Source organism: Hemitrygon akajei, chromosome 8 (assembly GCF_048418815.1).
Source record: "Hemitrygon akajei chromosome 8, sHemAka1.3, whole genome shotgun sequence".
Taxonomy (NCBI): Eukaryota; Metazoa; Chordata; class Chondrichthyes; order Myliobatiformes; family Dasyatidae; genus Hemitrygon; species Hemitrygon akajei.
The window spans coordinates 131,546,348-131,568,922 of NC_133131.1; the positions used below are offsets into that span (position 1 = coordinate 131,546,348).

Genomic DNA, 22,575 nt, shown 5'->3' on the forward strand with positions numbered 1-22,575 from the left:
TGTTCCTGTATCTCTCTGCAGACTCTTTGTACTCTTCTCACAATGTGCCAACCCACCTCCCTCAAGATCAATTAATAGATTTGGCTACAATGCACTTCGGTCTTTTTCTTAGCAACTAATACAAACTTTGTTGAAACAGAATCAGAATTAGGTTTATTATCACCAGCATGTGTTGTGAAATTTGTTAACTTAGCAGCAGCCGTTCAATGCAATACATAATATAGAAGAAAAAATATATATTTTTTTAATATATTGTAATGGTTGGCCTGGAGTTTCATAGTGGGAGGGAGGGGAGGATACTAACTTTATATGATATTATTCTGGGTCCCATTCCCTTATTGTTATGAATTATATAATTGATGTTTATTTTGCACTGTATTAATCTTCACTTTGTTGGTTTTTTTTGTTTGTAGATGGTTTATAGAAATGCATAAAAAATAATTTAAAAAGAAAAAAACATAATAAAATAATAATAAAAACAAATCATCAATTATAGCATACATATATTGAATAGATTAAAAGTCATGCAAAAACAGAAACAATATATTAAAAAATGAGGTAGTGTTCAAGGGTTTAATGTCCATTTAGGAATCGGAGAGGGGAAGAAGTTGTTCCTGAATCGCTGAGTGTCTTAAGGCTTCTGTACCTCCTATCTGATGGTAACAGTGAGGAAAGGGCATGCCTTGGGTGCTGGAGGTCTTTAATAATAGACACTGCCTTTCTGAGACACCGCTTAGAAGATGTCCTGGGTACTTTGAAGGCTAGTACCCAAGATGGAGCCGACTAAATTTACAACCCTCTGCAGCTTCTTTTGGTTCTGTGCATTGGCACCCCCCCACCCCCCCCCCATACCAGACAGTGATGCAGGTGGTCAGAATGCTCAGCACGGTACATCTATAGAAGTTTTTGAGTGTATTTGTTGATATACCAAATCTCTTCAAACTCCTAATGAAGTATAGTCTCTGTCTCGCCTTCTTTATAGCTGCATTGATGTGTTGGGACCAAATTAGGTCCTCAGATCTTGACACCCAAAAACTTGAAACTGCTCAATCTCTCCACTTCTGATCCCTCTATGAGGATTGGCATACGTCCCTTCTTCTTGCCCTTTCTGAAGTCCAATCAACATCAGTAAAACGAAAGAGCCGAGTGCCAGGTTATTGCTGAGGCACCACTCCACTAGTTGGCATATCTCACTCCTGTACGCCCTCTTATCTCCATCTGAGATTCTACCAACAATGGTTGTAACATTAGCAAATTTCTAGATGGTATTTGAGCTATGCCTAGCCACATAGTCATGTGTATACAGAGAGTAGAGCAGTGGGCTAAGCACACACCCCCGAGGTGCGCTAGTGTTAATTGTCAATGAGAGGGATATGTTATCACCAATCCGCACAGACTGTGGTCTTCTGGTTAGGAAGCAAAGGATCCAACTGCAGAGGGAGGTACAGAGGCTCAGGGTTCTGCAACTTCTCAATCAGGATTGTGGGAATAATGGTATTGAATGCTGAGCTATAGTCGATGAACAGAATCCTGACGTAGATGTTTGTGTTGTCCAGGTGGTCTAAAGCTAGTCAAGAGCTATTGACATTGGATCTCCTGTTCCACCAGCACCCTTTTCAGTAGAGCCCGACCAATTACAGCTAGCCAATATGAAAATCACCCATACATCTCAAGTCTGCTTTCTTTTGGTTAGTTAATCCTTAAAGCATGTTAATGCCACAAGCTCCGGCTTTAAAGAGCAACTATTAATGTGGCACCTTTCTGAACATTGCTTAGAAATACTGTTACGTACCCGTGACACGTGACAGTGGTGTACTTGTCATGTGATAGTGGTGTTGAAGCTATACTGGACTTAAGGTAGTGGTCTTGTGATAGTGGAGTGACGTCATTTTCCCACCAGTACAGGTCATGTGACAGGTGTGTGTGTGTGGTTTTTTTTTTACAATGTATAAAAGGAGGACCCCTCCCTGTGAGGAGGGGCAGTTCGTGGCTGGATTTGCCATTTTGACTTCATGCCACTGCGTGGTTCAATTTTATGACACAGTTTAGTTGAAAGATGGAGTTTTATTTAAGTTTAAAAGGTCATTGCCGGCAGTTTCTTTATAATACTGCCAGTTAAAAATCAGTGGAGAGTGAAGATCGGAGTTCAGGAGTTAAAAGATCGAGGAAAGGCGATTTCGACGGTGAAACAGGTTCGGCCTTGTTTGATCCTCATTCAGAAGGAATTTGTTGGCTGTCCCCGTGTTAATCCCTGCGAAAGAGCAGAGAGGATTGGGAACAGTTTTGTTAAGGAAAGGTCAGTGCCTTTAAGCCGTTTAATTTCCATCTTCGTAAATTCTTCGTGGGAAAAGTAGTTTGACTGGGAATCGCAACAACACGACATGAAAGAGAATTTAAATCGTCTAAAAAGTCTCTCCTTTAATGGACTGTAAGCATTTTGAACTTTTTGCAGTACTACTTTGAAGAACTGTTTTTGCAACATCGCTTTAAGAACTGTTTAAGCTGCCGCACAGCAGCTGATTTCCGGTTACGTTAGTGATTTGTTTACTTTTGGGGGTTTGTTTTTCAGTGTTTAATAAATGTTTTATTTGTTATAAAAAACCCTGCCTCACTCATATGTTTATTGTTGCTGAATCCGTAACAATACAAATCCACTATTTTTACAACCCCGCATCCCAAATCAAATCTGATTTGGTTTCATAAAACTATGTCACTCTAATTCTATTTTGATGATTCAGGTGTCTTGCTACAAATTTTTCAATAACAGACATTTAGATGCCTCTGGTTTCTCCAGTTAAAGCATAAAGTGCAGAAACTGCCTGCAGATTCCTGGTTTCTTTCATAAATACATACAAGTATATACATACAAGGTATACAAGATATTAGGAGGAATAGATAGAGTAGACAGCCAGTGCCTCTTCCCCAGGGCACCACTGCTCAATACAAGAGGACATGGCTTTAAGGTAAGGAGTGGGAAGTTCAAGGGGTATATTAGAGGAAGGTTTTTTTTTTTACTCAGAGAGTGGTTGGTGCGTGGAATGCACTGCCTGAGTCTGTGGTGGAGGCAGATACACTAGTGAAGTTTAAGAGACTACTAGACAAGTATATGGAGGAATTTAAGGTGGGGGGGATATATGGGAGGCAGGGTTTAAGGGTCAGCACAACATTGTGGGCCGAAGGGCCTGTACTGTACTATTCTATGTTCTAAATATTTTGCATTTTTCCCAATCTGCTGAGACCTTTTCAGAATTGAAGGAACTTTGAAAAATCATAGACAATGTTTCCCATACAGTCAGAATCAAGAGTTACATTGCATAAAAAGAGCCCCTTCAGTCCCTCATGTCCACATTGATCTTCTCTCCCCATTTGGCCACCTACAGTCTGTATCCTCCTATATCCTGCATACTTAAGTGCCTGTCTTGTGATTGTATCTGACTTCACTACCTCATCAGGTCTTGCGATCCAGATATCAAGCACTGTATTTTTTTAAATTCGCTTTCAAAACTTCTTCCTCTCATCTTAAACCGACACTCTTCTTTTAAATGATACCACTATTATGGGAAAAGATTTGTCTTTATTTGCAGTTTGCCTTTTTAGCACATTGGCTGCTTGTCAGTCCTTGTGTGCAGTTTTTCATTATTTCTATTGTAATTCTTTGTTCTACTGTGAATGCCTGTGAGAAAATGAATCTCAGGCTAGCATATGGTAACATACATGTACATTGATCATAAATTTATTTTGTACTTTAACAGCACTGTGCACAATATTCCAAGTGTTGATCACAGTGCAATGTAAAATCACAACTCTTATATTCTGGGCCTCAGCCTCTGAAGGCAACCACACCACATGCCTTCTTCACCACCTTATTAACTAGTGCTGCTGCTTTCACGGATCTATGGATTAGGAATCCAATCACAAACCAGAGAAAATCTGCAGATGCTGCAAATCCAAGCAACACACACAAAATACTGGAGGAACTCAGCAGGCCAGGAGCATCTATGGAAAAGGGTAAACAGTTGATGTTTTGAACCAAGACCCTTTATCAAGAAGTCTTTCATGAGTCCCGATGAACGGTCTTGGCCCAAAACATCAACTATTTACTCTTTTCCAGGCCTACTGAGTTCCTCCAGTATTTTGTATAGGTTAATTAGGAATTCTAGATCTCCGTTTCATCAAAATTCCTCAGTGACCTGCCATTTACTGTACTAATGCTAGCCTATCTGACTTCCCAAAATTCATTGTCTTGAGTTTGATAGGATTAAATCCCACATGCCAATTCATCATCTAACTTTCCATCTGATCTATATCCTGCTGTACCTACTCCAACCTTTCTCGCAATATGCAACTCTGCCAACTTTTCTGTTATCCACATAGTTAATAATTGTGCTTCTTACACTCACATCCAGTTATTAATATTTATCACCATCATATATTATAGCAGCATTTAGGTCCAGACGACTTGTTAGCCTCCAACTTGATTCCTCCTCCTGGTAATTTTTTTAAATTATTTTTTTCTTCTTTTCCCCTCCCTGTTCCTTTTATTCCCCACTCTGGCACATATCCCTGCAAACAAGAGAAATGCTACACCTGCCCATTCATCTACTCCCTCACCTTTATTCAAGGCTTTGAACAGTCTTTCCAGGTGAGGCAACACTTCACCTGCAAATCTATTAGGATCATCAGTACTCCCATATGGCCTCCTCTATATTGCTGAGACCCGCCATAAATTGGAGTAACGACTTTGTTGAGCAGCTCCGTTCCATCCTCCAAAAGTAGAACTTCACAGTGGCCAACCATTTTAATTCCTAACCCCTTTCCTTTTTTTTGGTAATTTATTTTTTTTATTGAAGTTCATCATCAAATATTTCCATAAGATGTGTTTCAGACATTGTACCTATATATCATATGATCATATATATCACAAATCTCCACAAAGTATTTAGCTGAAGTACACACTTATAGAAAAGAGTGGAGAGAAAAAAACAAGCAAAAGGGAAGAACTATGTACAAGTAGGGAGTGATCTTTTGTTTTTTTACAACAGATTCGTTGATTTGTGAGAATAAAGTCAGGCCTATGAGGCATTACTTAGTTAAACCATTTTTCCCAGTATGAATCAAATTGTTCCAAATTGGATAAAATTCTCTTACGTTTGATTGGATTTAATAGCCCATTGACATTAAAAGAAATGAATTTTACCTTGTCCTTAGCCATCTGTATTTATCTGTCAATGTACCATTGAAATTAGAATAAAACTTAATCGGTCTACTCCCTGAACAAATACGAACCAAGAAACGCAGATAATAACAAAAATGGCAACGAATGTGTGATTCCAAGGCTGAGGTCACTAGTAGATGACCCTGCATTGAGCTAGAGGAAATGTCTAGCTGTGGGGGATAACCCCTTCCTACTTGTGAGTTGAAGGCCCCCAATACAGTATTCATAAAAGTCAGTGAACAAATCCATTACACAGAAAAGATTTCCCTGTGTACTCCTATATATACATATATACACACACACACACACACACACACACACACACATATATACATACATATACATATATATATTCTCATTTTGGTGGGGAAAAAGGAGTAACTGAGCAAATAAAGAATAACAACTAAGTAATATGAAATCCACATTATAATAAGTACTTCACGAGATAGGTATATCACCGTGTACTTTTGCTTTCATTTAGCTTCTCAACATTTTTAAAGTTAGCTAAACCTTATGGCTCTTCTGAAGGGGGTGAGGACTGTCTTTGGGAAACTCCCGGTCTCTTCCTGATATATTTCTCTCGGCCTCCTCCCATCTCCTCCCTTCTCGATTCTCGCACTATTTCCCAAGCAGAGCGGGACAATTCCTTAGCCAGGCTTTCCTAGTTTTGGTCATGCTGATAGGCAACCCTCTGGCCTTCATGTCTGTAGTCGCCTCTTCCACTGTCTGGTACAACCGCGTCCCGTTGTCATAAAACACTCAAAGTTTAGCAGGGTACGGAGTTTGAAATCTAATCTTATTTTGCTTTAGTACTCACTTTACTTCAGAGTATTCTTTGTGTTTCTGCAGGACCGCAGGAGGGGGGGGGGGGGCGGGGGTGTAATCTTGGTCGAAATATATTAATTTATTGTTGAAAAACACTCTCTTCTTACCCCAGGCCCTTTATAGAATCTGCGTCTTGGTGCTGTACTGAAGGAATTTAATTATTATAGAGCGTGGCTTTCTGTCCTGGGTAGGTTTTGGAACCAATGCGCGGTGCATCCTCTCGATTTCCAGCTTCATAACCGAGGGAATATCCAACGCGTCCCGCAGTAGCTTTTCGACAAACTTCGTCATAGACGAGCCCTCCGCTCCTTCGGGAACTTTGTATGCTCTAATATTTTTCTGCCGTGATCTTCCCTCCAGGTCAAGCAGTTTACCTTCTTGGTGATGTATGATTTTTATTGTCTTACTCAGTATCCGTTTCACGTTTTGAACGCGATCTTCCACCTTCTCGATTCGAGTCTCTGCCACCGCTATTTTTTGATTAACGCTGGCGAGCTCTGCCTTAATATCCCGGAGCTGCTGCTTTATTTCTTTCTGGACCTCCATTATTTCTTTCAGGATTTCAAACATATTCGCCGCTTCGTCCGAATGAGGCCCAGCGCCCGCCTCGCTCGTATGCGGTCGGGTCGGAGAGCCGCTCGCTGCACTCCTCTCGACCGCAGGCTCCGCGGTGTCGCTTTTTTTATTTCCGTTCCTTTTCCCCATTCTTGCCCCTTTTCAGTTCAAATATTTTTCGAAAAATATTATATTTGATGGAATAACAGGGCTTAATACGCATTTTTCCCGGAGGAGTTAGTGACTTAAGCTGCCATTCTTGACGATGACATCTCCGGAACCCCTGACCCCTTTCCATGCTCTCCTCTTCAGCCACTATGTGGCCATTCTTAGGGTGGAGGAGCAACACATTATATTCCGTCCAGGAACCCTCCAATCTGATGACATGAACATTGATTTCTCATTCCGGTCATTTATTTTTATTTTACTCTTTTTTTCCTTTTCCCCTCCCCATTTCCCACCCTCTATTTCCCTCTCTGGCCTCTTATCTCTTCTCCTCACCTACCCATCAGCTCCTCGTTAGTGTCTTCCTTTCACCCATGGTTCACTCTTCTCTCCTATCAGATTCCTTCTTGATTAGCCCTTTACCTTTTCCACCCAACTGGCTTCATCTATCACTTCCTAACTCAGAGGTTCCCAAACTTTTTTTGCGCCATGGACAGTACAATTAAGCAAGAGGTCCACGCACCCCAGGTTGGGAGCCCCTGTTCTAACTTGTCCTCTTTCTCCTGCCCCCACCTTCTTATCTTGGCATCTTTCCCCTTCCTTTTCCAGTCCTGATGAAGGTCTCATCCCAAAACGTTGACTGTTTATTGATTTTCTAGATGCATCCTGAGTTGTTCCACCATTGTGTGTTGCTAGCAATTATTCCCACTGTTTGCCTAGTATCCTTTTTCTAGCAGTGGTGATTCATTTAAATCGCACCCCTATTCTTTTTGCCCCTTGACTTTCTAATATTCAGACATAACATTATTGTCTTGTTTAACAGATAAAAATATTTGTTCAAAATCTTTGCTAGATCCATGTTTCCTACAATTCCCCATTCTCATCCAATTCTATACATGCATAAGCTGGATTAGTCAAATATTAAATTATTATTGATTAAACAGCAACTCCTGAACTTAATAAGGATAAACATAAAAAGCAAAGCATTCGTTGTTTTATTCTCTATCTGCTAAATCAACAGAACTAATTGCAAATGACGGAGACATAAAACTGATATTACTTAATCCATTTCAATGCTTCTTCTTTACAGCATATAACAGTGTTATTAAAACAGAAGTTCCTTGTCTTCTCTTGTCTGGGAGTCAAAAGTATCTACTGATAATTCACAGAGAAGTACAACTAGCACTGGCACATGGAACCTGGCAAATAATTTTGTGTATTAACACTTCATAAAACATTAACCATCTTGCACTCCCATGATTATCTCCTTTAAAATTCTAAACCTCTGCAATACCTATCTGAGAAGCCTAGTTAGCTGTCAGTTGTCCTAAGCTGCAATGTGACTACAGAATTATATAGTTTGATCATGGTTTTCAGAGATGTGGTTTGGTCACATGAACAAAGATTCTTTTCCTTACACTAACTAACAGAAAACAGTGATAAAACTTTTGTTAATAAAAAAGAATGATGCATTCCACTTTTGGGCATTAATCAAAAAAGATAAATAAGGGATGCTCTAAAAATTCCAAAAGTCAGTTAATATCTAAGAAAAGAAAAAATTAATGTTTTAGCACAATGACCTTCCATCTAATGAAACATATTAATGCAGGCTTCAGATATCATTGAGAATACCTGCTTTGAAAGGTATCTTTCTTGCAGCTCACCATGATCAAATTCAGCAAATTACATGGCAGCTGCATGAAATACACCTGCCAAGAACTGAGACAAAAATGACCATGTTTAAAAAAAAAACAAAGGTCATCAACCTGAAATATTCTCCCTTCATTGATGCTGTCTGATCCATGTATGTTCAGCCTTTTCTGTTTTATTTTAGACTGATAGCATCCACAGCTTTTGCTTTTAAAATAGAAACAAGATTTCTCATTAAAGTAGAGAAGTAAAACTTAGGCAGAATAGCGGTTGTAAGCTGGCTTTAAATAGTCATTTTGTCTTCAACCCTGACAGGTGAATTTCATACACCTGCCAGATATTTGCTAAATCAATCATGACCATATGCCACGAGAACTGTTTTTAAAAAGATAGTCATCTCAATGACACATTTAGCTTGTATTAGGCTGCTGCCAGATGTACAAGATTTGGATTTCAGAACAGGTGGCAAAAGAGCCTTTGAAGGTCAATGATAAACTAACTGCATGGCACACTCTAGGACAGGTGGTACTATCAAGCATAAGAGAGTAAATTTCAGTACTAAAATAGATACTCAGTTCTCATCACAAAATATTGATTTATTATCTTTTATTCAGAAATACAACACAGAAGAGGTCCTTCCAGCCAGAATGCAAAAAAATTCTTAGACGCCACTGGAATTGAACTCCAAACTTTGAAGTCCCCAAGCTGCAATAGCATCGTACTAACAGCTACACTATAGTGGCACCCCACAGAACTACTCAAATTTCAAGACTAAAAAATAGCAGAATCAGGTAAAAAAATAAGCAGACCTCAAAAATCGGCAATTAAAGTGAAGCTTTAATTGACTACTTAGTTATTTGCAAACTACATGTCAGAATCCACAAAAATTCAAAACCTGATTTATAAAAAACTGCTATATTTTTATGATACCAATATCTTCTCTTAGGCACTTCATGGAGCTAAAAAAATCAAAAATAAAGTGTCAAGAAATATAATCAAGTTAGATTTAATAGAGAGGTGGAATACATAGGGAGAGTAGGCACAAGGAACCCCAAGAGGTTGGGACAACGTAGAGAGGGAATTCTAGACTTTTGGTCATACAAATTATTGTTAAAGCTGACTAAACCATTTTTTCATGGCTTGCATGGCTGGAGGTGGCTATGGAAATGCGACAACCCAGTCAATAGAATGGTCCAAGGTTCAAACAACAATCTGTACTCTCAGTTTAAATGAACTAAAATAGGAAGGATGATGGATTTATCTCAAGAGGAATGAATGTAGATATCCTCTGAACATATACCAAGATGAGCCGTCCATATCAGTACATCTTGGAGACGTGAATCAGTAGGCTAAGAGGCCATCCTAAAAGTCCTAACAGGATGACTTCCATCCGAAACGAAACATCAAATCGCATACTCAGGTGACCAAGTTCTGAAGGTGGCCAGGTTTTAACAAACACCTGAGTAATAAGAAGCAGACTGATTTCTGAAGAGAATTTCAGAGATTAGGGCTGAAGTTGCAGAAAGCATTGATACTTCAAATGCACCAAAGATCGGATTGGTGGAGCAGTGCCATCAGTGGATTGTATAACTAGAGAAAGTTACAACTAAGTAGGTCGGACAAGGGGGAGGGAATTAAGCATATAGATTTTTGAAGGAAAATAATGTTCTGCTATAGGAAAAGTAATGAATTATAATAAATAAATCTGGGGAACTTATTAAAACAGCCAGTGCAATGAATTTGCTTACCAGAAGTATATGTCTTCAACAATGATAAAAACTTTAAAACAAAATGTTTTTTTTAATGATATGTACTTCCAAATTACTTACAAATGCTTATAGGAATCTTATAGATTCCATTAATGATCACAGAGTATTGAGAAGGAGTATCAACCATCTCCAATCCACAAATTAAGCTTAAACTGTCAAGCTCATTCTGAATTGGTTTTAACTAGAGGCTGATTCCAAGCAACAACATGCATCACAAGCATTCAATTCATGATTATTCCAATACTATTTGCTGTTTTTAAGCGGGTTCATTTGGTTACATGATCTCCACTAAAAAAAAACCGGTTTTACTGTGCAACTTCCTTGTGCTCAGAAGTCTTTTGGACAAATCCCAATCAAATGGGTCTGAATCAAGCTTGAACCCCACCGCCCCCAGCTGCTCACTGTGCAAATGAACAGGGCTTTAATAAAGAACAAATATTTTCCTGATCACAAGATTTACCCTGTTTTTAATAGCCAGCCCTTATTATTTATCCTTCCTCAGTGGTTCAGCCAACATATAATTCCACAGCTGCCAGCAGTCTTCCTACATTGCCAAAGAGACCATTCAAATACGAAGTGCTAGTCTGGAAGATGATAAAAAGCTATTTGATGAGGATAATCATAGCCAAGTACGTATTTAGGCATGATACTACACACACATCACTCAAATGTTGAAGCCAATTATAGATTTTTTTTCTGCTACTCTGGTTGACATGAGTTAATTCAGTTTATCCCAAAAATTAAGACTGAATTCTTAATGAGCTTTTTTTCAATTTATAATGTAAAAACACTAAAATATATAGAAAGTTGCTACTCAATACACTATCACACAATAAATAACAGACATCCATATTGAGTGAAGAATAAATTTTACTGGAAACTGATGTTATAGGTTTGAAAGTTAATTTTTTAAGGAACAGTATCTTGCATAAGAGAACAACAATGCTTCTTTTAACCAGATGAAAATTAAAATAAACAGCTTTATGGAGTTTCCTGACTTACCTGACAGCACTGCGGTAATGACTTCAATATGAAATAAAAGCAGATTCCTATCTTGCAAGGCAACAGGTCCTGCCAATGAGGCTTCTCGATAGATCTGCAAGAGAGAGTTATAAGGATATAAAATAAAACACAGATTCCTGCATTATAAACTAAGTGAATTTTCAATGCAAGATTTTGATTTTATTCATTCTGGGACAGGGAGAGGTTACTCCATTTTGCTGGCCTATTAGGTACAAATATGATGCATTAGTCTTGCATAAAAGATCTCACAACAGAAATTAATGCGTTCTTACCAACTCAAAGACCATAAGAACTACTGAGTGACAGTCTGTTATTTTTCAAAATAGAGACATTCAGAAAGCAAAGGTTTTTTTTATTTGTTCTCTGGCAAGTGGGGGGAGGGTAGCAGAAAAATACAGGCAGCAAGGTGGCAGGGGGTAGAAGGATGAGGGAGGACAACAGCAGACAAGAAGAGTGTGTGAATGAGGGGGAGGGGTGGGAGGGGGTGAGAATGAACTGCAAAACCCACCAAGAAAGGGCAGGACAGATTAGTAACAAGAGGACAGCGCTCACATTCTCAGTAAGGGAGATTGATGGTGTGGGAGCGGGACAGGGGAGAAGGTGGTCAAATGAGCTGTGTGATATAGCCAAGGCCCCACAATGTAGGTTGGGGGTGGGGCAAACAAAAGTGGAGTAGAGAAACAAGGTATGTACCAGGACTATGAAGGTATAGACAGTGTTTGGGCAAGGAAAATAAATAGTGCAGATCTGAGTAATGGAATGACGAGTGCTAGTCAATTGGATCGCATGAGTTCTATAACATTGTTTTTCCTTCAATAACGTGCAACCAATTTCGTTACAAGCTTTTTACGATATACATATACACATGTATGAGCAAATCCCACACTCATCCACAATAGGTTCTAATCTTAGTTCCTATAACCTAGATTAGGAATTGTTTTAAAATTTAAGAAATCTGCTTTTAAGCACTCTGATATAAAAGCAACATAAACACAGTGCTATCCTCCAAAACAATGATCAAATTGCACCTTTTCTAATCAAAACTGATTTCAAATTTCCTATGGCCAAGCACTTTGGTATTGTCGGAATAGTGATCTTTAAATTTAAGATGTTTTTATGATAGAAAATAAAGAAATCCTGTAGTTTTCATTAGGGGGGGGGAAACATCAGCCATCAAGACAGCTGTTCACTCTGTGTTTTCTACTTTGCAATAGGTCACATGGCCAACTTTTCTTCAGAGACCTGCATAGGTCTGACCCTGACAGCATGAATGATAGATAAAGAAGAACCAATCATCAACATTGAATTTAATGTGGCTGCATTAAGCAGATTTCAAACAATTCTATATTTTACAATGTTAAAATATTGCTTATTTTACAAACTGGTTACTCTGACAATAACCATAAATAAGCATGCAAGAAGAGGGAAAGGATTTTAATTTTGCAAAGATTGAATACATTCAACAGAAAATACTTCTGGATTACAATCAGGTTGCATTTTCTTTTAATCTGGAATATAAATCATTACATCAATTTTCTTCACTGATCATGAGAATCAGTTTGGCACCAGCACCATTATTTGTAGAAAGCCCTTGAAGCTAGGGCTAACAGGACATTTAATGCAAGCAGTATCATTTCCCAAGCCCAATTTTATCCTTGGTCCAAATCCACAGACAAGGACTTCAAAAGACAAAACTAAATTTGACTCGGACTGTTTCTTCTTTATTGAATGAGAGGATAATGAGTCCAAGTGTAGAACCCCAGATCTCCCAAAGTTCATCTTGTTAAGCAATAGCTGGTGTCAAAGTCTGAGACAAAAAATACAAACTTATCTTAAAGGCCATCAAACTGAACAATGAATTTCTCCATTGTTGTATAAACATTTAAAATGTATAAACACTTGGCTCATAGCTCACCTTATTTTAAGGGAACAATAGGAATTATTCAGTGTTGATAAGACCATAAGATACGGGAGCAGAATGAGGCCACTCAGCCCATTGACTCTGTTCTGCCATTCAATTATGGTTGATTTTCTCGCCTTCTCCCCATAACCCTTAACCTCCTTATCTATCAAGAATGCAGAATTCCTTGCCTTAAATACACCCAAATGATTTGGCCTGCACAAGCCTCTGTAACAATGAATTCCACAGATTCAATATCCTCTGGCTAAAAGAAATCCCCATCATCTCAGTTTTAAAGGGACATCCTTACATCCTTTTATTCTGAGGACTGTACCACCAGTTCCTTGACATGCTATGGAAACTTAGATATGAGTTTCACTCAAAACACATTGAAATATTTCTGAACATTAATTGACTCAAGAGATATGGAGACAACAGAGAAAAATGGCATCAAGAAGAACAACCAGCCACGACCTTTGAGATAGGTAGAACAGGTTCAAAAGGCCAAATAGCTGATTCCTGCTCCTATTACTAATATAACAACATTGGGAGTATCAGTATAATAAAAATTGCATTAGTTTGAGGGTGTGACTAACCATCTCATTCCCTAGGTCATTTGGAATGGACAATAAATGCCACATTTGTCACTTCTATCCTCAAACACATGAATAAGTAACAGCTTACACACTGGAAAGCAACGTAAGCACTTTTCCATGTTTGACTTTAAAACTTCCATACACAGGTACCTTACATTATACATAAGATGCTTCTCTAGGAATGAGCATGCTAGTAGAATCAGCACGAAAAAAGGTCATTACGAGATGATATATAAAGATCCCTTACTGGCAGCACTGCTATGCCAGGCATCTACTTGAGGGCTCAGCCTACTACTGGAGTTGCGTAGTAATGAAAATGTTAAAATTATATCATTGCTGCATGACTCAGTGTGAAAAGAACCACTGAGGCAATTTGCAACCTCTGAGAGCTGGCGTTGGGCAGCGTGGGGCAAGTGGTGTGGCTTTTCAGCACACAGATGCCGGACCAAGGAGTCCTCAATGCACATTGGTAAAGCAAGAAAGAGGGGAGTCAGCATCTTCCACCACATCAAAGATGTGATGGGATAGCCAATAGGATCTGAGTAGTCCTTCCATACACAGAGCAGCCTCCACACATTTACCCATTCTCACTGCTGTCAGCCAGCATGCTCCTGAGCCTTGCACCTATATGCTAAGGCTAGACTGCTTGCTTTCATAGGTACCTCTGCATATTGCTACATGTTTTAGTGTACTCAAGCAAAGTGTTCACCATTTCATCGTTGTGGAGGCATCAACAGAGTGCAGTGGTTCCTGTCAGGCTCCCAGCATAATGTACATGAATGACCTTTCTGAAGTATGGAGAGCACACGCCTGCGTGTTCTCAAATTCCAGGACCAAGACTGTTATAACAAATAAGTACTCAGTGGAGTGGCACTAAGCAGGACTCCAGTGTATCACTTCATATACGCATTTCTAATTTTACAAACCTTGTGTTTTATATCTTCCTATCTTAATTATAACCACTTATTTTGGTTCGCATGTTATTTACTCATTTATTTATTTCCTGCTAGGACTATTTACAGTTTACTTTAGGCTTTACTTATTAAGATGAAATGACATGGTAAAAATAGCTTATGAGAACAACCAGATATATTTGCAAATACAATCAGTGGGCTATGAACTATGGGACAGAAGATAGGATGCATGAAAACAGAACATCTAACATGGAAGGCAAGGAAACATTACAACATGAAGAGGAATGTGACATGGGGAGGTCACAACACCAAAAAAAGATTAGGTGAAAATGATACTAACCAGAAGGATTTTTATCTGTAATTACTCTAGTTTATCAAGATAATTTAACTATAAAATTACCCAGAACGACTTTAGCTCCAACTCTCCTAAAAGGAGATCAGAACACCCATAAAATGTACAAATACATATTTATTTTTAACCTTTAATTTCAATTGTCATTTAAAGTAGTCAAGACTCTTACAAATAAACTATATCAAGTTACCTCTCATTTTTATCAGGAACACCAGCTTTCCCTTCATCTGCTGTCTTACCGCTTGTTTTTTTCTTTTTCTCCCTCTTCTTTTTGCTTAGAAGGTCATCCTGAAAGGAAAAAGAAAAACAAAATTACAAGAGACTAAAATCTCATTTGCAAACTACTACTTTATGAATCTGAATTATAAATATCAACAACTTCTTTGCCAATACATGAGATTTTGCACTTTAGAAAATCTAACATTGTTTGTTGTTATATCAAATTCATTTCCGGATTAAAATGAAGGACCAACTCTGAAGACAATGTGTACTTCCACAGCTAAGTTAGCTATAAGTTAAAGTTATTCAGCTCAGTTTCCTCAAAACCACCACAACCACCTCCACCACAATTTGTTCATTTTTAGTAGTCATCAGTATCATCACAGTAAAATATCAAATAATGTTCATAAAACATGCAAAGTTGTAATTTTGCAGCTGGGAAGATGATTAATATATGATTTTATTTTGCAAGAGAACAGGAAAATAATCCATGGGGTGACAAATAAATATTCTTGGGGCTACACTTTGACTATCCATTCAAAGCTTCAGTTCAAATTTATCCAACACCAAGCATTAAGAATAGTCACAATTAAAAATAGCTTAACTTAAACTGTTCCATTCAGAAAAGGACTGATACAACATAAAACATCAATTAATTTATTTAATATTTATGATACTACCATTAGACAATTAGAAACTCAACAGATTTATCTTCATTTGGATATCAATGGCTATCCAAAGGGGTCATGGTTCTTCAATTACAACAAAGCAATCCAAAAGTGTCAGGGGCAGAAATGAGTGCAGTCTCTATAACTAAGGGCAAGGGTTGCGAAGCTGAAAGGTCTGAAGGTAGAAATGTCACATGGACCAGATGCATGACACCACAGAGCTCTAAAATAAGTAGCTAAAAGAAATTGTGGAGGCATGAATTGTGACCTTTCGAAAATCAATAGATTCTGGGATGCTTCCAGAGGACTGCAAAATAGCAAATGTCACTTTACTCTTTAACAAGGTAAGGAGGTAAGGGACAGGAAATTATAGGCCAGTTAGCTTGACTTCAATGCTTGGTCAAGTTGTTAGAATCCATTATTAAGGACGAGGTTTCACAGTCCTTAGGGTAGATGGAGGAGAATTGGTGAACATTGTTTACTAGGATTTTCAGAAGGCCATTGACAAGCTGCCATACGTGAGATGCTGAACATGATCAGAGCACATGGTATTATATAGGAAAGCTACTAGCATAGACAGAAGATTGGCTGACTGGCAGGAGGCAAAGAGTCAGAATAATAGGGGGCCTTTTCTGGTTGGCTGGCAGGAAGAGAGTTGGGTCCACTACTTTTAAAAATTAAATATTAATGATCAGGATGACAGAATTGATGACTTTATGGTCAGATTTGCGAGCAACACAAAGATAGGTGGAGGGGCAGGTAGTATTGAGGAATTATGAAAGCTGCAGAAGCAGTTGCATGGATCAGGAGAATGAACAAAAAAGTAGCAGATTGGAATACAGCATAGGGAAGTGTGTGATCATACACTTTGGTAGAAGGAATAAAGGTGTAGAGTATTTTCTAAACTTGGAGCAAATTCAAAAATCTGAGATGCAAAGGGACTTCAGAGTCCTAATGCAGGATTGAAGGTTAAGCCCAAATGAGTATCTTGAAGGTTAAGTCAGTAATAAGGAAGGCATTCACTTTGAGAAGACTAACGTACAAAAGCCAGGATGTAATGCTTGTGAGAATTGTGAGCAGTTTTGAGCCCCATATCTAAGAAAGGACGTGATGGTAATGGAGAGTGTTCACAGGTTTACAAGAATGCGGCTGAGAGAGAAAACAACTCAGTCATGATTTGAATGGTAGAGCAGACTCAATGGGCCAAATGGCCAAATCCTGCTCCCATATCTTACTGCCTTTTCTAAAAGATAGTAGCGACTGTCTTAGTGCTCCTAATAAATTTAAACTTCCCAAATAGTTCTGAAAGAATATGTGAACCACCCGTCCAGAATGCTGTACATCGATGTACAAATAATTGAGTGTAGCAAAAAATACTCTAGGAATTTGCATATATTCATTGTATACAATGCCTTTGATAGTGATATGATCCAGCATATAGTATGATCATCACCTCAACATAATGGAAAACTGCTCTGTTCATGTATCAGTGAAAACTGTTTATATCATGCAATTCTACGAATCAGTTCTATGTATACTTTAATCAAAAACATGGAACATTCTGCAGATACTGTACAGCATGCAATTATTTTGATATTAAAAATCTTTAAAACTAAAATGTTAAGAAGTGACTCTTTCTAGTACAACACAAACTTTAAAAAGTACACTGGATAAGTGCAGTACAACTTCAAGAATCATTAGAAAGTACAATGAAATTAACAGACTTGTTTGTTCTACTGACATGTTTTAAGAATCTCAAACCCTTTCCCAACTCAACACAAGTAGTAAGATTTTGAAAGGAGGGGAGAACAGTCAAGTAAACATTTTGATGCTAGTTGAATGGTATAATTGAGAGGAACAAACTTTAATTACAACATAAACTTTTAAAAGAGAAGTGAAATTCTAGATAAAAAGGAAAATTGCCAAGTGCAATTATAACTAAAGGACTGGGAGAGCTTTAAGATACCACAAAGAATGATGAGAAAAAACAGAATTAAAGTAATCCATGACAGTTAAATAACAACGAACTGAAAAAGCTTACGTAGGCATGTAACACTGATGTGACCTAAAGAAAAATCTCCTTTAAAAATGTAGAGAAAGCAGTCATTAATTAGCAAACGGAGATTAAATAAATACTTAATTGTTTAAACTCCCTTCCATAAATAATAGGAGACCTAAAATGAAAAACTTGAGTGGGGGCAGCAGAGGGTTGTGAATCAACGAGAAAATATCTGAATCAGTGGAATTAAAAATGATAATTCCATCAGACCTGATCACCAAGAACTTACAAATAAATTGTAGATGAACAGTGAATGCACACCAAGGAATTCTTAAGATTTTAAGAGTGAACCCTGCATTTTGATATACCCAAGCTCATGGAAAGGAAATCTATTGTCCTTAACCTATTTGTTACTCCAAAGTTACAGCAATGAGATGTACTCAAAACCATCTTCTGAAGAGGCCAATAAGGCAGTTACTTCAAAGAAATGAACAATAAATGCTGGCTCTGTGAGTGACACCCAAATTCTAAGAGCATAAAAAATATTCACATTATGATTGTTAAGATCAACATTAATAAGCCTTTTCAAGGTACTCTTGAATAGCTTGTGGGTCATTTCACAGGACAGTTACCTTGTTACTGTGGGCCTAATATTACATATAGGCAGACTTCTACCATAGGAACAAGGAGTACTTTTACAAAACTGGTAGCTGCAAGACTTCAAAACTTGGAATAATTTACTTATTATTTAATTATTTATGGTTTTATATTGCTATATTTCTACACTGTTCTTGGTTGGTGCGACTGTAACGAAACCCAATTTCCCTTGGTATCAATAAAGTATGTCTGTCTGTCTGTCAGTAATGATTGAAGCTAGCATTTAACTTCTGGCTTCTTCCCTCTACCCTTTCAGTTCAGGTGAAGGGTCTTGGTCCGAAATTGTGAGTTTATTTCTTTCCACTGATGCTATTGAGGTGCTGAGTTCCTCTATCATTTTGACTGTTTTTATTACAGAGTTTCTCTTTCACGATTAAATGTCCAAGTTGAGGAACAGACTATTAGCATAGGCCTCCGAGTTAAAAATTTAATTACTTTTCTATGAAACTTCCAGTAGAGAGCTTGTTGGAAACCATGATTACAAACTAGCCAAAATCCATTTCCAAAAGTCACAATTGGGTTGAACGGGTTTGGAAGAAGGGAATTATGTGGAACAAATCTATTAACACACCTCAGAGTAAAACTGGAAGAGTTAGTATAGACGAAATCAATGGAATTTAAAAGGAGGTCACTCACATACTCCAGTGATGCTGAGGTCAAGAAGGTTGAGAGCTTCAAGCTTCTGGGAGAAAACATAATGTGTTGTGTTCTATCCACATTGATGTCACAGCCAAGAATGCTCACCAACACCTCTACTTCCTCAGGAGGCTAAAGAAAGTTGGCATGGCCCAGTCAAATCTTACAAAATTTTAATCGAAGCTTCATAGAAACCATTCTATCTGGATGCATCATGGCAACTGCTCTGCCTCTGACTGCAAGAAACTGCAGAAATGCAAACACAGTTCAGTACATCATGGAAACTAACCACACCTCCATGGACTATCTACACTTCTTATTGTCTGGTAACGTAAACAGCATAATTAAAAATCCCACCGAATCTGCATGTTGCCTCTTCTCTACCCACCTCCATAAGGCAGAAGATACAAAAAGCCTGAAAGCACGATCACAAGGCTCAAGAACTACTGAACAGTCCCCAAATATGACAAGATGGACTCTTGACCTTACAATCTACATAGTCATGGTTTTGCACCTTATTATCTGCCTGAACTGCACCCTCTCTGCAGCACTTTGTGCATTCTGTTATTGTATTCCCTTGTACTAACTCAACACAGAAAAGGCCACAGACTCCACAGCCTCCCGCAACTTCCTGTCGTCTATCACGCAGGTCTTAGACAATGGCAAGTGAGAGAATCTGAAGCAGCCACTGACCCTGGACGAGCTGACTGGCTCATCCACTCCTTTGAGTCGGGTAAGACTCCCGGAAGCGATGGCTTACCGGTCGAGTTGTATTCGGCTCTGCGGAACTGGATGGGCTCCGACCTGCTGCAAGTGTACAATGCTACGCTCCTGGTAGGCAGTATGTCAGAAGCCATGAGGAAGGGCATCATCACCCTCATCTACAAACAGAAGGGGGAGAGGGAAGACATTAGAAATTGGAGGCCCATCTCACTCCTGAATGTGGACTACAAGATCCTGTCCAAGGCTATCGCCAACAGGGTCAAGTCTGCACTGGAGCAGGTGATCCATCCAGACCAAACCTGTGCTGTACCGGGCAGGAAGATCTCGGACAGCCTCGCACTACTGAGGGACACCATCACCTATGTGCAGGACAGGGGGGTGGACGCCTGCCTGGTCAGCTTGAACCAGGAGAAAGCCTTCGGCAGGATATTGCACACGTACGTGGTGGATGCACTATCCAAAATGGGATTTGGGGAGGGAATCTGGAATTGGATCAAACTGCTCTACACGGACATCTCCAGGTCAACGGGTAGGAAACAGACAGCTTCCTCATCAGGTCTGGAGTCAGGCAGGGCTGCCCTCTCTCCCTTGTCTTGTTCGTGTGCTGCATAGAACCCTTTGCCAAAGCCATCAGGAGGGATGAGGGCATAAGAGGGGTGACGCTGCCAGGCAGTGGAGGGACCCAAGTCAAAACCTCCCTGTACATGGACGACGTCACCGTCTTCTGCTCTGATCCGAGGTCAGTTCTCAGGCTGATCAACATCTGCGAACAGTTCAAGCAGGCGTCGGGGGCCAGGGTCAACTGCACGAAGAGCGAAGCCATGTTCTTCAGCAACTGGCCCGACCGACCCAGCGTCCCCTTCACTATCAGGGCTGATCATGTGTAGGTGTTGGGGATCTGGTTCGGAGGGGCCGAGGCGTGCAACAAGAACTGGCAGGAGCGGACTGCCAAGGTCAAACAGAAACTGGGGCTGTGGGGAGGACGCTCCCTATCGATAGCGGGCAAGAACCTGGTCATCAGGTGTGAGGTGCTCTCAGGGCTGCTGTACTTGGCGCAGGTGTGGCCAGTCCCCCGCTCCTTCAGCTCGGAAATCACCCGAGCCGTCTTCAGATTCGTCTGGAGATCCAAGATGGAGCGGGTCAGACGGACCACCATGCACAAGTCGCTGGACAACGGGGGCAAAAACTTCCCCAACGTCGCCCTCACCCTGATGGCCAGCTTCCTGTGTGGCTGCATCAGGTTGTGTGTGGATCCCAGGTACATGGGCACCAAGTACCACTATGTGCCCAGGTTCTACCTGTCGCCCTGGCTACGAAGGATGGGTCTGGCCCCTTTCCCGCGCAACACCCCTGTCAGCTGGTCGTTGCCGCCATACCTGTCCTTCGTAGAGAAGTTCTTTCAGGCCAACGCCTTTGACCACAGGGCCATCAGGTAGTGGTCAGCACGTAAAGTCCTACAGACACTGCATGAGAAGGACGTAATGGACACTGTGGGGTGGTTCCCTGAGCAGACCGTCCAGTTCATCTGGCAAAATGCCTCATTGCCAGACCTCACCAACAGGCACCAAGACCTTGCCTGGCTGGCGGTGAGAGGGGCCCTCCCAGTCTGATCCCTCCTGTATGCCCGGAACATTGTCTCCACATCCTGCTGCTCACGGGAGGACTGCAGTGAGGAGGAGTTGGTGACCCACCTCTTTGCACACTGTGGGTTTGCGGAGAAGGTGTGGCGGAGGATGGAAGGGACAGTGTCGAGGTTCATCCCCAGCAGCTGCGTGACAGAGGACTCTCTGATCTATGGGCTGTTCCCGGGGATGCACACCAAGACCAAAATCCGGTGCTGCTGGCAAATCATCAACTCGGTGAAAAACGCTCTTTGGTCGGACCAAAACTTGATGGTCTACCAGCACACGGAGATGTCCATGGGGGAATGCTGCCAACTGGCACATTCTCGGCTGCAGGAGTACGTGCTGAGGGACACACTCAAACTTGGTGCAGCCACCACAAGGGCCCGGTGGGGAAGGACCACAGTCTAGGGTTCTCCTCCTGCGGGAGTTGAGGGGTAGTGGGGTTGGGGGTATACCCCGAATGTAAATATGAAAGAACAGAGTGCCACGTGGGTGGTGAAAATTTTGAAAATGTAAAGACAGTAATGGAAAAAACTGAAAAGAAATGAAAGTCATTGAATGGTGTATTGTATATAATTTTATTTTTGAATAAAGTATATTTTGTTTAATAAAAAAACTCAACGCACCACTGTAATGAAATGATCTGTAGAGTTTTTTTTTTACTGTACTTCAGTACATCCGACAATAATAAACCCAATTTAAAATGTCAACGAACAGATTAGCAAACACTTAATATTGTGGGATTTCTTCAAAGCATTAAGATGGCTGGATGGAAAATTAATATTTTCTAGCTGGTAGGCTACAAAAAAAAAAGCAGCTTAAAGATCAGTGCTCAGGCTTAGAACCTTGCCAAGTGAATGGTCAAGGTCAAGATTGCATTGGGTTCTATTCTAATAAAACATTCAAACTCAGGTCAAGTTGGCATGTGCTGGCTTGGCTCAGGACAGAAAAAGCTTGAGCTTTTTCATGGAAAACTCTTAAAATATGGAAAACTACTATAAAAGAATATAATCTAGAGGGAGATATTGCAATTCTTAAATGGTGTGCATATGACTCGGATTTTACATTAAAGAAATTGAATACT

General features: G+C 39.8%; 1 protein-coding gene across 3 annotated transcripts in view; it reads right to left on the minus strand.

The window, feature by feature from the left end:
• Positions 1-22,575, minus strand: part of dnajc1 (DnaJ (Hsp40) homolog, subfamily C, member 1) — a 206,258-nt gene that overhangs the window by 102,269 nt on the left and 81,414 nt on the right. For all 3 annotated transcript variants that reach the window (XM_073054644.1, XM_073054645.1, XM_073054643.1), the window contains exons 5-6: positions 15,155-15,252; positions 11,182-11,275 (exon numbers count right to left, since the gene is read on the minus strand). In XM_073054644.1, the coding sequence (XP_072910745.1) occupies positions 11,182-11,275; positions 15,155-15,252 (192 nt within the window). The remainder of the gene's footprint in view (positions 1-11,181; positions 11,276-15,154; positions 15,253-22,575) is intronic.